Genomic DNA, 15,072 nt, shown 5'->3' with positions numbered 1-15,072 from the left:
TACACTCTAGCGAATTATCCTTGCACAAATTCCATGTGATTGTCATGTGACACCTATTGACTGGGTGCTAGATTCATAACCTGCGTTGCCGGAGGTTACCTTAATTTTTACGCAGTGAATAGCGTACTCAAAGTACTATAACATAACAATTATAAATATGCCTCTGGCAGTTGTAAACGCATCAGAAACGAAAGGAAAGGAAGGCGAGAAAAAGCTTAAGCCCTGTTGTGCTTGTCCTGAAACTAAAAAAGCCAGAGATGCTTGGTAAGTATTGCATCATATAACAAAGATATGTAGATAAACTTAGTTGGTTTAAATTGTGATGTTGAACAAAATTTGTTTCTTGCAGTATTGTTGAAAATGGAGAGGCTAATTGTCAAAATTATATTGAGGCTCATAAAGAATGTATGAGGAAAATGGGATTTAAAATTTAGATCTTTTTACTTAATCTAGTTTATTTGTACACAAAACTTAAGTATTAAAAAATTGTAAAAATGTAAACTATCGTTTAAATATATTTAATTTATGTAATATCTCAACTGCAGCAGCTCATTTTTCTCTAATAATGTTGAATTATCTAACATCATTTATTGCATTTTTTCGTAAAAGACCATTAGATTAGTTGTTTCATCCATAAAAAAGAGTGCCATTAACGTCACTCTTTGTTAGAAATTAGAAGCTTACTCTTATCACCCTACGGGCTTCGAGGTCACTTTCTTTTCCTTCTGTTAACCTTGCCCCTTTTTTGGTGTGTTTCCATTACCGTTTATCATATTTTCTCAGAATAACAGCATAAAACCAGTCGTTAGCTTAAATTTGGTCAATATTTCAACTAAATTGCAGGTTTGATAGATGTTATTTTTTTAATTAGCGTTAAATATATTAAATTGAAGTATCACTTTTCACCTCCAGGCAAAGAGGTTGTTTACTATTAATCTGATTAACGCAGTATCGTATACCAATCGACTGATGAATTTTATAGTAAGGTGGATTACCATTGTTTTTTTTTATAAGTACAGTTCAATATTTTATATTATTAGAAATTGGAAATGAATGAACACGGAACTATATAATTCACAGATCGAATGGCTTGTGCTTAATACAAAGGAGGAATATGTCGGAAATACGTAAAATGGCTATGAGTTTATATTTTTCTGTTGGAGAAGTATTTCAGTATTATATTTACATCGATGATATGTATGTAATATTTATTTCTGATAATTTATTTATGATGGTTCTAAAATGGTGAAAGGCCTGGGTTGTTCGATTGAAACAGAGATCATTTGGCGATGTCTGTGACTGGACTTCTATACTCCATGGCGAGTTATCTATTATTTGTTGAATTTTAGTTGATCATTCTTCTAGTCGAAGAATCAGGCTATTGCTGTATCTTTTGTCAGTGGAATCAATGAGTTTGTTAAGATTCCTTGGTGGCTAGACAGATCGAAAAGCGAAAGTAAGTACTAACACTTACTGTGCTGAAAGACAAAGAGTTTCGCAACTTTTTATTTTTCTTTTTAAAACAAAGGTCTTAAAATTGAAACTCAATACGTGAGCAACGCCACATTTGGTAAGTTTCTTGGCAAATAAAGTGACAAAAAAGAGGTCGAAATTCAAGCAGGCACTTCTGCAATTCAGTCGTTTATATATTTCTGGAAAATTGTTTCAATAACATTAATATTTTTTTGTGAATTATTTCAGAAAATACATCATCACTAATGATGATACTTTTATTCTGATGTATCTATCATTTTTATCAGTTAAATGTAGCAAGTGTTCTCAAGTGTGTAATGATATTTGTATATAAATTGAAACAGAGAGAGAAAAAAGACAAAATATATGCAATGTGATATGGTGTAATTAAAAATATTAGAACGGTACAAGCACAAATTATATCATTTGCAATGCAGAGTACATGAATAGTGAGATTACTAATTATTTCTTTAAATTTCTTCCTCTGAAGGCAAAATGAAACTCCCACTAAATCCAAAAAATAAAATTTAAATTTTGTAAAAAAAAAATTAAAGTAGATATCAAAAATAAACTTGAAGCACCCCGAAAATTTTTGCGTACTCAAAATAAACTGAACAGGTTGTAAAATTGAAAGTGTATTTTATGTAAAAATTAAAAAAAAATGAAAACAGTGGACAAAAAGGTTTAGAAAGCTGTGGACGTCTAGGACGTAGGAAGAGGACAGACTGTGTTGTAGATAACATCCACAGAGATGTTGTGCAGAGAGATACCAGAAGAATGGTATGCAAAATAAATCCAAATTCCTGATGATTAAGAAGATTCCAAGGTCGAAAAAGAAGAGCGGAGACAAATATAACGCAAAAAAAAATCAGCGAGTGTAATGAAAATAAAATAATGTTTTATAAAGCTGGAAGCTGTAAGGGATCAGTGAAGATCAGACGTAAATATCGGTCCTAAAGTTGGATGGGCTGAAGAGGTAAGTTCAGGTAGGAGTTCTATCAGGCGCATCAGTGAATTTACGGTATTTCTACCACCTCTGTGTAATGAATTTCGGATAAATGTGGTTTGACTTCACTGAAACTTAAAAATAGTGTTCATTAGCGATATTACATATTGATTAAAGTTTTCACCGCGTCTTTGTACGGTAGAATTAAATATACCTCTAGTTAGAAATATTAACCTTATATTTTCACATTGTTTTTAATGTTTCGAATAATTATTCCGGAAATTTTTACCATGTTCAGTTTATTTTCAGAGGGTATACTTTATTCAGCTTTATGCAGATTTTTGTTTTTTAACTAAGTTTTAATTATCAATTAAGTAAAAAAACAGTAGTGATGTTTTCATTTTTAGATTAACAATTGACATTATTCTTTTTACTTTTAAGTACTTGGTAACAAAATGCTAAGCAGGCTTAAATAAGTGAAAGGTAAAAATAGGAGGCTCTAATTGTTTTCTTCTTTCAATTTTTTGTTCATAATTATATACACTTCAATTAAATGAATTACAAAATTAGGTATGTTCGTGTGTATTTACATAAGCCTCAAACAACTAACTTTTACAATAGAATTTTTCTTTCGTTCATAATCAACAGAATTTATATAAAATTGAAATATAAAAACAGTTTCATCCGTTGATAACATTCAAACAACAAGAACACGTAATGACTAGAATACATTAAGTTATAGTGTCGGATTTATATTTACATTAGGACAACCTTAACTCTTGTTACCTCCCTAGATGTTTAGTTATTGGATTGAAATAAAACTCTGTAAATAATAATAAATATGTTATTTGGCAGCTAGTTCTTTTTAAATCTCTGAATTGATTCTTCACAAATTGGTGGCTCCTAACTACATTCATCGTAATTACATAAACATTAACATTGTAAGTAAAATATTAATTAACTTGTGTTTAAAAATGATGAAAGAACCAAGATTCAGGCCGCATCAAGATAAGATTAATTACCACGAAACGATATTGTGTCTTAGACAACAAGATATTAAGAAAACTTAGAGCTCAAACTTATAGGCAGCAAAAACCATCCCATTTGCTATATAAACCGTGTTCTAGTTGAAAGTTTCTCGAGCTTCATACAAGAATTTACTAAGTGTCTAAAGAGTGGAGACACTCGTTGAGATGGCAGTTAGCATAGGGCAGATATACTTTTCATCCGAAATAGACCAACTAACAAATCAATTTTAACCGATATTAAAGAAAAAATGTTTCCAACTAAGTTTTAAAAGTTGTAAATCGCGAATTCTTTATTTTGCGCAACGACGTCGGTATATATGTACTCAATTGTTCTCGTCCACCTTCACCGCTAAGGCGTACGAATGGGTGGTAACAATAAAATTTACGAATAAAGCAAATAAATATAACAACTCTTCAAGTATCAATTATTTTCTAATCCAATTAGGGAAACTAGAAAGAACGTTCGCACTATGGTGACGATGTTCTAAAATATAATTCCGCCACATATTAATAAACTTTTCTGCATTAGATAACTTAATTATACACATTTTATATAATAAGTGCTCGTAACAGTTTTAAGTTTTTTAAAAAATATTTTCATAAGTGCTAAAATAGTGCTTTGTAGATAAATTTATGTTTCAGAGTTTTATTTTTTTTAACAATTAACAGTTTTTTTCATTTAATTTTCAGCTTTTATATTTTATTTTTTAGAATTCAAAATTTTAATCTGTTTTAAATCTAGGCAACAGCCAATTCCAGAGGTTTGGCAAAAAATAAAATTAATAAATAGGGCAATGCAAAATCTTTAAAAATTTTTGTTACCTACGCTATACTTAAAATTATTCTCACTTGTTCACTTATCGTTCCCATTTTTTCTTTTTAATTAATTTCTTTATTTGTAATTACAAAGGCCACAATTAATAGGAATGCATATTAAATTAATGAGAATAAAATTCCAATGCCAATGTGTATTTTTATCTAGTATATGAAAATCATTGGCCAAATATTATTTAAATATATTATGAAGAAATATGATTTTTATAATTATTATTCACTTTCTTTTTCTTTAAAGGAGTTATTGGTTTTATTTAATGGACGATATGATAAACATTTTGGTCAGTTTTGACACATTAACCATGGCACAAAGCTTACAATTTTTAGTGTTTTAATTAAAATTTAAAAAGAGATCTCCACTAATTGGAAGTCGTAATCTGATATGATATTATTTATTTGATTATTTTTGTTTTTATCAAGAGGAAAAAATGCCGTTGCAAGTTATTCATCAAAAAGAACAAACCAATTATATAGAGGGGTATATTCTATTAAGGATTAGTGCTTCCAAATATTTTCAAGCCACATTGCATTCTACTCATTAAGTTTTAATATGTCTTACAAGTATTCAAAAGCCAGTAGGAAGAATCTAGAAAGCATATTAACATCCACTTATTCAGGCGCTTCACACGATTGAATTGCAAATAATTCTGGAAATGATCAAAACATAACACCCTGATTTTTAATATTGACGTTACGCGTTTCAATCGTTAATCTTCACCATATGAAAATTTGGAAAGCAGAAAACCCTCACCAAACAGTAGAGTGTGATAGGGATACCTTAAAAGTTAAGGTCTTCTTAGCAATTTCTGTTACCTCTCCCATTTTTATGAAAGTGGGAGTTTATTTTTTACTTCGAGCGGCAACACCTTTAGAGGCACTAATGACCTCAGTCGTTGCGCCGTTAGAAGTCTTTCTCCAACTCCCTTTTGCTAATCTTTACGCGAATTCATTTGACTTCATTTTTCAAAAAGAAGTTGCACAGCTATATTGGAATCAAAGCATTCTTGCTAAAAATGTCGGAGAGATTAATGAGACGAAAGGAGTAAGAAGATGTAAGGAGCATACTGGAGTACTCTCCTTGCTAAAAACTCCAAAGTTCCTAAAATATCACACCATGTCATCTTTTCCTGGGGGCTTAATAGCGTTTTTTCACCTCATTTATTTACAGATCTCGATTACTTTAATCACTGAATAACTACAGAGATCAAAGCCTTGGATGGATCTGTGCTCTTACTCGTTAGTAGGACCAGAAATAAGCGTTAGATAATGAACGGAATATAATGACATATTTTGAAATTTATTATTTTGAATAACCGTGGGCAATAAGACCAATTGTTGCGACTAGATTATTTTTATGAATTAATGAAAAGATAAAGAATGTGGCAAAACTGATAAAATGAATATCTAACTAAAAAAAAAAAAAAATTACATAAAAAACAACTTTACTTTACTTTGTTTATAACCTTCAGAAATATTTGAGCTTCTATAATTTTGTAAGAATTAAAAAGAAGTCATGACTCTAATAAGTATGTACAACTAAAAATTTAAAGTCATTTCATATCACTTGCGATTGTCAACCATGTTAACATGCAATTTTTTGTTTAATAATAATTATTCACACTTTTATTTTTATTTAAAGTTAAATCTACGGAAACGTTTCTTAAACTCTACTAAAGCTTTGTATTTTATTGGTTATCCTATATACAGTTTAATTTTTGGAATAGAGAAGTTGCAAAAAAAGTGGACACAGAAATTTAATTTTTATCTCCCTTCTCCTTAAAAAAAAAGACTAGATTACTCTAAATATTGTTCAGCAATATTATTTTGCTTTTATTACTATCATTATTGCTTCTAATAGATTAATTGAAAAACTAAATAAATAAATACTTTAAGTAGGTATTACTCCTACTATAATACCCTAGTTTTTTGAACCTCTGGTATTTGGTGCTACATTCTTTATTTTACATCTAAATCTCGTTCAAAAATCTTTTAATTTTTGTACATGAAAAAAAAAAAAAAATGGTCCTAAGGGTTAAGATATCGGTGAAAATTCTTTTACAATTTTTCTCTCCGTTTTTTGCCTTAATTGGAGAAAACCTTGCTTTATTATTTTTTTTTTTTACACAGGAAATCGGTATAACCTGCTTTTATTAATTCTTTAAATAAATACTTAAAGAAAATGGCACATATTCTGTAGTTTTCTCTTTTTCAAGAAAGGTTTAATTTTACAATTAAAGCAGAATTTACTAAATATGGAAAACAGCAAGATGTATACACTTTGATTTTTGTTTTTCTTTCGCTTACAATTCAGTGCAACTCCCCTATTTTTTCTTTAGATAGTATAAGGTCGCGTTAAGTGAAGTGGCAGTATAGAAGCAAGACATATAGGTAGTGGACAAGTAATTGCAGCAGTAGGGTAGGTCAGCAATTCTTTATTTCCTGATCATTCTTTAGTTGAAATCATCGCTCTGGTGGTACACGCACTGAACGTAAGATTTTGCTACTCTAAACAGAATAAAGTTAGTGATTAAAACTTATTTATTTTACAAGAAAGGTATGCTAAAAATTAAGAATACCGAAATTTTTTAGTGATTAATGTGTGCTTGTTTATCAGCGTTGAAGAGAACGCTCTTGTAAGACCTCTAGTCAACCAAAAATAAAAACACGTTTTCTGGTATAGGATTATTTTTAATGCTTACCTTGCAAAGAATAAAAAAGCAATAACTAGGGAGTACTATGTAAGTCTTCTGGACCGAATGAATGAAAACGTCGTGAAATCAAGCCTAGATTGCAAAAGATAAAAATTATCTTTTATGACTACAATGCACTGCTAACAAACGTGATTTGGAAAGCAAAACTGAAGAATTTTTTGGAACAAATCGTAAGATCATTCATCTTAATCACCAGATGTGGTACTGAAATTTGGTATAGTCACCAAATTTAAAGAAATGTTATGATTACGTAGAACAAGTTCTAAGTAAATGAGCAGATGATAACGTAAATAAATGCATGTACGAACTAAATTCTTCTTGATTTTCAATATTTCTTTACAATACTATCTACGTCCGCAACATTCAACGCTGCCTAATATTTTGGGAGCTTATGAAGGTCTATAATGATATTTACAAGGAAACTCGCGATGTTGAGATTTTGACTTGAACTACTGATCATACAAGAATGAAGAAGTATAATAGAAGTTCGCAAAAAGATGCTGGTTCTCATTGTCTAAGATAAGATACTTAGGAAGACCACATTGATCAAGAACTTGCTGAGCGATTGCTTTTTGGCTACATTTCAGTTTCTGATAAGTAATGATTTCTTTGAAGACAGTTTTGATTGATCGAGCCCATATAAAACTTAGGACTTGAAATACGTAAATTGAAAATCACCACGAATTAGCTACAATGCAATTAATATACCTGGTATTCAGCTTCACTATCCATAATTCCAGCTACTGCTACTATCTGGTATTGTCTGGCTTTCATTGCCGACGGTGCTTTTCTTATTAACCTTAATACATTAGGAGCAGTTGCCGTGCTGCGTAGACCGGCCATTTGAGATGGTGAATGGCTTGGATCAAGAATTAACAGATTTTCGCCACCATCTCTCAATTGTTCAACACCTATTATCGTTCTACTATGTCCTAAAAAAAATTTTTTGAAAGGAAATTCATAATCTTATTCCTAAAATTTAACTAGTAAAATTTACTGATTTTAAAAAGATACCAAATGAAATACGAGTAATAATAATTTTAAAAAATCCAAAATTAAATCATACCTTGATGCTGTAAATAAAGAGGTGGTTTGAAATCGTCAAATGCTTGGAAGTAATCGCTAACCCACTTAAATAATTCCGGATGACTACCATTCGGACTAGTTGGCCTGTGAAAATCTACTAACTGACATCTGGAAAAATGATAGTACTTTGTATTTAGCTTTATCCGCAATATTTTTTTCTTTATATATAGAGCTAGCTAAGTCATCTATTGAGAACATCTACTATTCTCATTTTAGTTGCTCAAATGAATGTACTAAGGACAAACCTAAGGAGTGGGTGCGTATTGTGACGAAGTCGCCAGACCAATTGTTAATTCACATTGGAAACAAAGTGAATGCATTCTTTACGCTTCCGTCTCCTAGCGAAGGTGGAAACCACAAATGATTTTCGTTTCCTTGAAAGTCCGTCACTAAAGTTATTACTGAACGAACGGAAGATGTTAATCGACTGTTTGCCAAAAGGAATGATTTTAACATCTTTCATACAATCCAAAAATGTTTCATGAGTATTTCAGAATGTGAACAGCAACGTATAACTAAATATACACAAAGCTCCAGGGAATAGAAGAGTAAATTTCCAAGGGTCCAAATTTTCGTGATTATATTTTGGCAGAAGGCAAAACTGACTATCACGACCTTCAATTATTGGTCGAACAATATTTTTGGATTGCTTCGATACATTCTCGGCAAAAAAATTAGAAGTAAAAAAAATTGTACGGAACCAAAGAAAAAATTGCTGAAGAAGAAAAAAAATAAGAAGCAAAAGCTTATCTTGGACTGTACGTCAGAATTAATAAATAAACAAGATGATTCAAACGGCCGTCTTTTCTCCTGAAGTGTTTGTGCGCCTTTACTCTACGTTTTGGCATGCTATCACTCTTATGTATTAACTGTCTTTGATTGTATTACCAATCTTCATATTTTATTTATCAGAATCTGCATATTTAGTTCCTTCGCTGCTTCTTGAGCAGCAATATTACGATCATTTGAAGCAGTAAAGCCCTTTTTACACTGGGGTTTGCGGCGAAAAAAGATTTGGGATATAAAATAAAGGCTAACTTAAAGAGCTGCTTTCCTTCTATTTCTGTCTTTTTCAGTTGATCCGTCGTAAAAGAGAGTAGTAATAAAGTATTAAAAAAATAAGGGAAACTCTATTTCATTAGAAACTTGGAACTTCCTTCGTTTACTACTGTTCTATTAATCTATTAATAGATTCAAATGAAAAAGTTAATCATTAATCTAATGGGCACAAACCTTATCCTAAGCGAAGAAAGTACGGTAACAACTTCTGTAGCTCCAATCCATTTTCTAGTATTAACAAGCTGTCCTCCAAGTTGGTCAGCACCTTGTGTATCAAAGCCTTGACTCCAAGCCCATTCAATGTGCTGTTGTAATCGAGAAATGGACGGCATTGCACTTCTGGAAGGAAGTTCACCACTACTTCTTCCAAGCATCCATTGCTTGTATAGTTGTTCGTTATAGCCTGTGTGATGAACTAATGAGGATAGCATCATTTGAGTGTTCCTGTAATTTAAAAAAAACATATATTCATAAATATTTGTTTTATCATAAATATTTAAAAATTTCTTTAAGTTAGCATTACAATAAATAATAACAAGGTCCTTTTTTTACGAATCATTTGGAGTTATAAACAAATCAGGTACATTAAAAAAACTGATTAAAGTAATCTTTATAACATTCCTCATTATTTTTAGCCAGGCGGTGTTGTTTTTTAATGTGTTTTTAGTTTTTAAAGTGTATTTACTAATTCGCCTACTTTCAGGTTAATTCCAGTTGCCCAACGTTTCTCCGACGAATAGATTCCGTCCTTCATATACGGCTGCAATCATCTCTTCATTTGATTCAAGAAGTTTTCAACTCATAAACTTCTTTAGATTTAGAATAGGAGAAAGTCACAAAGTACGAAGTTTGAGAATATGGTGAATGTTCCAACAATACAAATCTTTCAGTTTTTTCCGTTATCAAATCACTTTTGAGAGAAGGTGCATCTTTTTTTTTCTGTAATCCATGCAGGCCACAACTCACGATTTTTTTCAACTAGTTAATCTAGAATAGTTGCGTAGAATTTACCAATTATATATATATATATCCTTTACACATCCTCTTTGCTCCCAGAAGTCATTGGCCTTGGCCGTGACCTTTCTGGTAGGTGATATCGACTTTTTTGTTTGCAGAGTCACCGGGCTCCTTTGATTACGATTTCTTTTCTGGTGTATAATGGTGGACCCACGTCTCATACCCAGTAATACATCGGCGCACATATGTTTTAAATCAATTCAACGCCAATTTCTTTGATTATGAAGGAGTACATCAACCATCACCAACTTTGGTGAGAAAGCGATTAAAACGAAGAATTTTATAGTGGCAAGACTTGCTTTAATACATTTCGAGAAAATGCTACAACACATGAAATTTAAGAAATCGTTTAAAGAAATCTATTCAACATATCAAGCTGATCCAGACAAGTACATAATTACCTTACATGAATCAGCGAAATAAAAACAAAATTTATTTGTAGCAACGCCTTCTCTGAGCTCGGCTGACACTTTTCATCTTGCTATAGTATTTTAATTTGTTAACGTAAATTACCTGTAACCGCAGCCCCATCCTCGATCTCCATAAGTAGATGCATAGTGATCTACAGTGGTGCACAATAACGTTCTTGCTACACTTCCAGAACTTCCGCTAACTGCCGCTATATGTTCTACTATATCTGAAAAAACAGGAAAACTCAACAGTAAAACTATCTTATTGGATATCGTAAGTAATTTTTACTACTAGTTACATGAGAGGAAGTGTTATTTTTTCAGGGAACTGGACCTTATATCAACTCAAACCTATTCAATACTGATATCTCCATCACCCAATACACTTATTCCCTACAAAAAAAAGCTTACTTCAGCAAATACTTTTATTTAACGACCAACCATCTTTTGCTCATCCTATTTAATACACTTTAAAGTAGCCTACATTTCACTAAAAGAAAGAGCCGCTTCAATCTAATCCTAGTAAGGATTGCAATCTTGTCAAATCTTCTCAGAATATGAAATCGAACTTTTGGTGTATTAGTGTGAACCGAAAAACTCAAAAAATAAAAAAGGCAGAATATTCTTAATAGTTACTAGCTAAGTACAACTTTCGCTTCTCCTATAAGGTTTCCGCAGAAAAATAAAACTTTTAAAACGTCGATCGGAAGTGATTTTATAGAACACCGTTCTAATGATTTCCTTATTATATTTTTTTTTTTGTAAACGTTTACCCGAGAAACGGTTACTCTGGAACGAGAAAGGGAATCTAGGAAATAACTTTTAGAGGACTGAAGTATTTTGAAACAAAACATTCACATCTTAAAAAAAAAGGAATCTTCCGAAGGTATTATTAAACATACCTACCTTTAGTACACGAACTCCCGTCGTCAACTCCTGTGCTCTCGGCCATTTTCAATTCAATTTGACGTTCATAATAATCGGCAACAGACAATTCCCCTGAATATACAGCTCTTTGCATATTTGTTAAACTTTGTTCTTTGAAATTTCCTTCGTTATCCATTCCGTACTGAGCCTATAAAAAAAAAGAAACTGAAAAAATTATTGGAAATATAAATGTATTATTATCCTGCTTTAAGCAACAGGAACAATTATTAGAAGTGTAGTTAAATAAAGATACCACTGAAATTTAAAATTTAGTCTCCTTAAAATTGTACTTTTAGTTAATTAAACAAATTTAAAGACATTGAGGCTGCGGGTGCTAATGACCTCAGATTGATGCCTTAATTAACATGTAATAACAAAAAAATGACAAAATGTTTAAGACAAAAGATTGACTTGAATTGTTAATTTAAGATTGTCGGATGTAAACACAGAAAGAAATCTGGAGGCTGTAAGCTCCAAACTTAACTTTCATAATGTCTGTGGACCCTGACCCCTAACCCACTCACAGAAATTCAAAGCTACAATAGGCCTACCTACATTTTTGGAATCAGTATTGTGAGGGTTTGTGGAAGATAAGCTGGATCAAACTGTATGTACCACTCAACCAAAATAGTAGCTCACATCAATTACCTCATTGATCCTTGAGAGTAAGCGACAGAGTTGTGAAGAGCTTGGATATCCGCGGTTACCTCTAAGCTTAAGACAAGGGTTCAATTTTTTTTTTCTTTCAGAACTACTTTTTAAATTAGGGGCTTATTTAAACTTTAGATGTAATGTTGATTACATTAAATTATTTTTGGCATAAATAAAAGTTGCATATATTTTCATTAAAACAATTTTTTATCCATAAGCTTCAATGTGCTCTACATATGATAGCTAGAAATGATTAAATATTAGTCCTCTTTATTAACTTTTATTCAAAATAGGATAATTTTGGCTCTAAATCAACAATCAAGAGATAGTGATTCTTAATACCAGGAGACATTACCCTCAGTAATTCAAACTCATGTTGCTCCCGGAGACGCTGAACTTCTTTGTCTCTTTTTTCCATTTCTTTGGCCAAAAGTCTGTCGCACGAAACATCCGGCGTAAGAGGTGATAAACCTGAAATATTTCCTATACTTTATGTTAGTACTATTTCGTTAATCAAACAGTAATTCCAATTCAACTTACCCTTAGGGTTAAAGTGTTCATCAATATGCTGAGCCAGTTCATCAGTTGTTTTAAAATTGGTTGTACAGCAAATAGGACACTCATTCGGGTACGAATCTCTTGCCATATCTTGAATAGGCTACATAATGATAGGCAATTTAAATGATTATAGAATCTCAAGAAATTAAATTATTAAATTATTCTTTTACCAACCTTTGCTGGACTTAGAATGTCTTTATGTTCAATATTCACATGTAATTCAAGATCAGGTGTGTTTTCAAATGTCTGTACGCATAGTGGGCAATTGTACAAGTTGTACGGTTTAACGGGGGATTCTGCATTTAGTGAAGGACTAGTTAAATCAAAATGCTGTCTATTAATGTGTTCCTCAAGATGGGCTACATTATCAACTTGAAAAGAACACAAGGGACACTCAAACATAACGAACTGCACGTTTGCTTTTGCTGATGCCGTTGAAGTGCTGCTGCGAAGATTTAGAGCTAACTGAGAACGTTGTGGGGAGTTCCAAACAGAGATTTCTCCATTTTGTTTTTTCTCTTGTTTTTCTTCGTAATATTCTATATTATTGTTGTTATTGTTATTAATTAATCCATTTCTTTGGTCTTTGGGAAGCCAACGACTTTCTAATACTGGACTGCTTATCTCATCACTGTCATCAATGAATGCCATTAATTCTTGTTCCGGTGTTAAATAATCTAAATGAGCGTTGTTAACATGAGCCAACATTTCTTCTTCTGTAAGATTACTTAAATTACAAAATGGGCAAAAAACTGCATCTTTCAAATGACATACCATTACATGTAACCTCATCTCATCATCACTTAAACCATCGGCTCCACAGATCTCACACGAATAACTTAGTTCAGGTACCTTAGCAGCCATATCCCGATGAAACCTGAAGAAATATCTTCAAAGAAGTCTTGTTTGTTTCATGTTATAAAAGGTACAAATACGAGTCGTTTATATACCGGGCGACTATTAACACTACAGGTACATATCACTATCATTTATGGAGAACCACTTAGGATAATTCAAAATAAAAATTAAAGGGCTAATTCAAAATAAATGTGTCCTATTCTCTCCATGAATTTGTATAGGGGGACAGTTCATTGGAAGGGTGTCTGCTGAATGAGAGGTTAGGATACCAAATTGTAGGCTGTAAAATCAATATAAATGAAGGAAATGTTACGGTTTCTCAGAGGTTAATGTACGACATCGTTAAACGTAGGATTAACGAATTTAATTAGCTTTCAGATCACTTACTAATTATAATCACAGCGCTTGACTGTTTGTTTTTCTTAAGTAAACTGCGTAAAAAATTAATTCTAAAGTTTAGTATTGTTAAACCAATACAGCTTTAAAAAATTTGTTTATAAACCTTAATCGAAATAAATCCAAAATAACGATCTTTTCTTCTGTATTAGATATGTTTATTCACCCTAAATCTCCTGTAACGATTAACGATGGATACTTTATTGTGGAAAAAGAGAAATGGAGTATATAAAGTACAAATTTAGAGGGAACTGTATTTATTTCAATAGCAATTTTTTAACATTTACATTCATCAAAAAAGATGATAACTTAAAAAATAAATTCAAGCATACACCAAAGTATCCCTAAAACTAGTTTTCGTAACTACACGATATTCACAAAAAGTTTCATTCTTCAGTCAATTTTGCTTTAGCTTTTGAAAGTGCTTCTTGGTGCCTTTTAATTTGTTCTTCATGAAAGCTTATTTCTTCCTTTACAGCATTCTTTAGCTTATTCAATTGTTCTTTTTGCTGAAAGACAATAAGTCACAATATAAACCACAACTAGCAAAAACAATTTGATTTGTCACATGTTATTTTATATCAATACAACTAACTTTTTTGTAAAAATATTCTTCTTCCTGAGCTGCTTCCCTCTTGCCGAAGGCACCTCCGGCACTTCGAATCGCTCCTCCGGCGCCTCCACCCTTTCCAGCTCCTTCACCCATATCCCCTAACTGACTCATCATGCATCTCGATTCCCTGTAAATGAAAACAATATTTATCAGAAATAGTTTTTATAACTGTACTCTCAATATCATTATGAACGGCTCTTGCGAAGCATAAATTAATGTTACTATAAATGTTTATCAAGTTTTTTATTTAAACAAAAAAAATATGTACATACGTACTTAAATCCACCTGCTCTCTTTAAAATATTACGACAGGTCAATATCATATGTGACATTGTTTGGAAAAAATAATTTCTAAGTAACCAAAAATAACTTTCCTCTTTTATAACATAGAAGACATGTTGTAAGAATAGGTGCTCCTATTGTGCGAACAAAATTCCCTAAATTTATTGCAAAGTATATACAAATTTAAAAAAAAAAAAAATCATTTCTTATTCTTGCCAAATAA

General features: G+C 31.6%; 3 protein-coding genes and 1 long non-coding RNA gene across 7 annotated transcripts in view; 2 read left to right on the top strand and 2 right to left on the bottom strand.

Moving 5' to 3' along the window:
- LOC141458232 (uncharacterized) overlaps positions 1-10,673 on the top strand; it is a 29,364-nt gene extending 18,691 nt beyond the window's left edge. The window contains exon 3 of the long non-coding RNA XR_012460814.1: positions 10,253-10,673. This is a non-coding gene — a long non-coding RNA (uncharacterized lncRNA). The remainder of the gene's footprint in view (positions 1-10,252) is intronic.
- Positions 35-539, top strand: Cox17 (Cytochrome c oxidase copper chaperone COX17). Its single transcript, XM_074135960.1, has 2 exons — positions 35-264; positions 350-539. Exons 1-2 carry the CDS (start codon positions 158-160, stop codon positions 432-434), a joined length of 192 nt encoding a protein of 63 aa, XP_073992061.1. The 5' UTR covers positions 35-157; the 3' UTR covers positions 435-539.
- On the bottom strand, positions 1,841-14,056 carry LOC141458184 (zinc finger-containing ubiquitin peptidase 1-like). 4 transcript variants are annotated; one of them, XM_074135849.1, is made up of 9 exons: positions 12,875-14,056; positions 12,683-12,800; positions 12,498-12,625; positions 11,471-11,639; positions 10,668-10,791; positions 9,312-9,581; positions 8,059-8,186; positions 7,701-7,924; positions 1,841-6,786 (listed from the first exon to the last, which is right to left on the bottom strand). In XM_074135849.1, the coding sequence occupies exons 1-9, from the start codon at positions 13,562-13,564 to the stop codon at positions 6,742-6,744; spliced, it is 1,896 nt and encodes a 631-aa protein (XP_073991950.1). In that variant the 5' UTR covers positions 13,565-14,056; the 3' UTR covers positions 1,841-6,741. The 4 variants fall into 4 exon arrangements, with proteins under 4 accessions (XP_073991950.1, XP_073991949.1, XP_073991952.1 ...); XM_074135848.1 differs by having other exon boundaries at positions 1,841-6,781; XM_074135851.1 differs by having other exon boundaries at positions 12,498-12,613.
- A 138-nt stretch (positions 14,057-14,194) lies between these two features.
- On the bottom strand, positions 14,195-15,003 carry LOC141458221 (ATPase inhibitor mai-2, mitochondrial-like). The gene is made up of 3 exons (XM_074135956.1): positions 14,844-15,003; positions 14,550-14,694; positions 14,195-14,463 (listed from the first exon to the last, which is right to left on the bottom strand). The coding sequence occupies exons 1-3, from the start codon at positions 14,897-14,899 to the stop codon at positions 14,341-14,343; spliced, it is 324 nt and encodes a 107-aa protein (XP_073992057.1). The 5' UTR covers positions 14,900-15,003; the 3' UTR covers positions 14,195-14,340.
- Between the last annotated feature and the right edge of the window lie 69 nt (positions 15,004-15,072).

This window comes from Rhodnius prolixus, unplaced genomic scaffold (genome assembly GCF_049639745.1).
Source record: "Rhodnius prolixus isolate KJV_2025 unplaced genomic scaffold, Rpr scaffold_5, whole genome shotgun sequence".
NCBI lineage: Eukaryota > Metazoa > Arthropoda > Insecta > Hemiptera > Reduviidae > Rhodnius > Rhodnius prolixus.
Note: the sequence above shows the minus strand (reverse complement) of the source record. Positions and strands in the feature narration are given on the sequence as shown.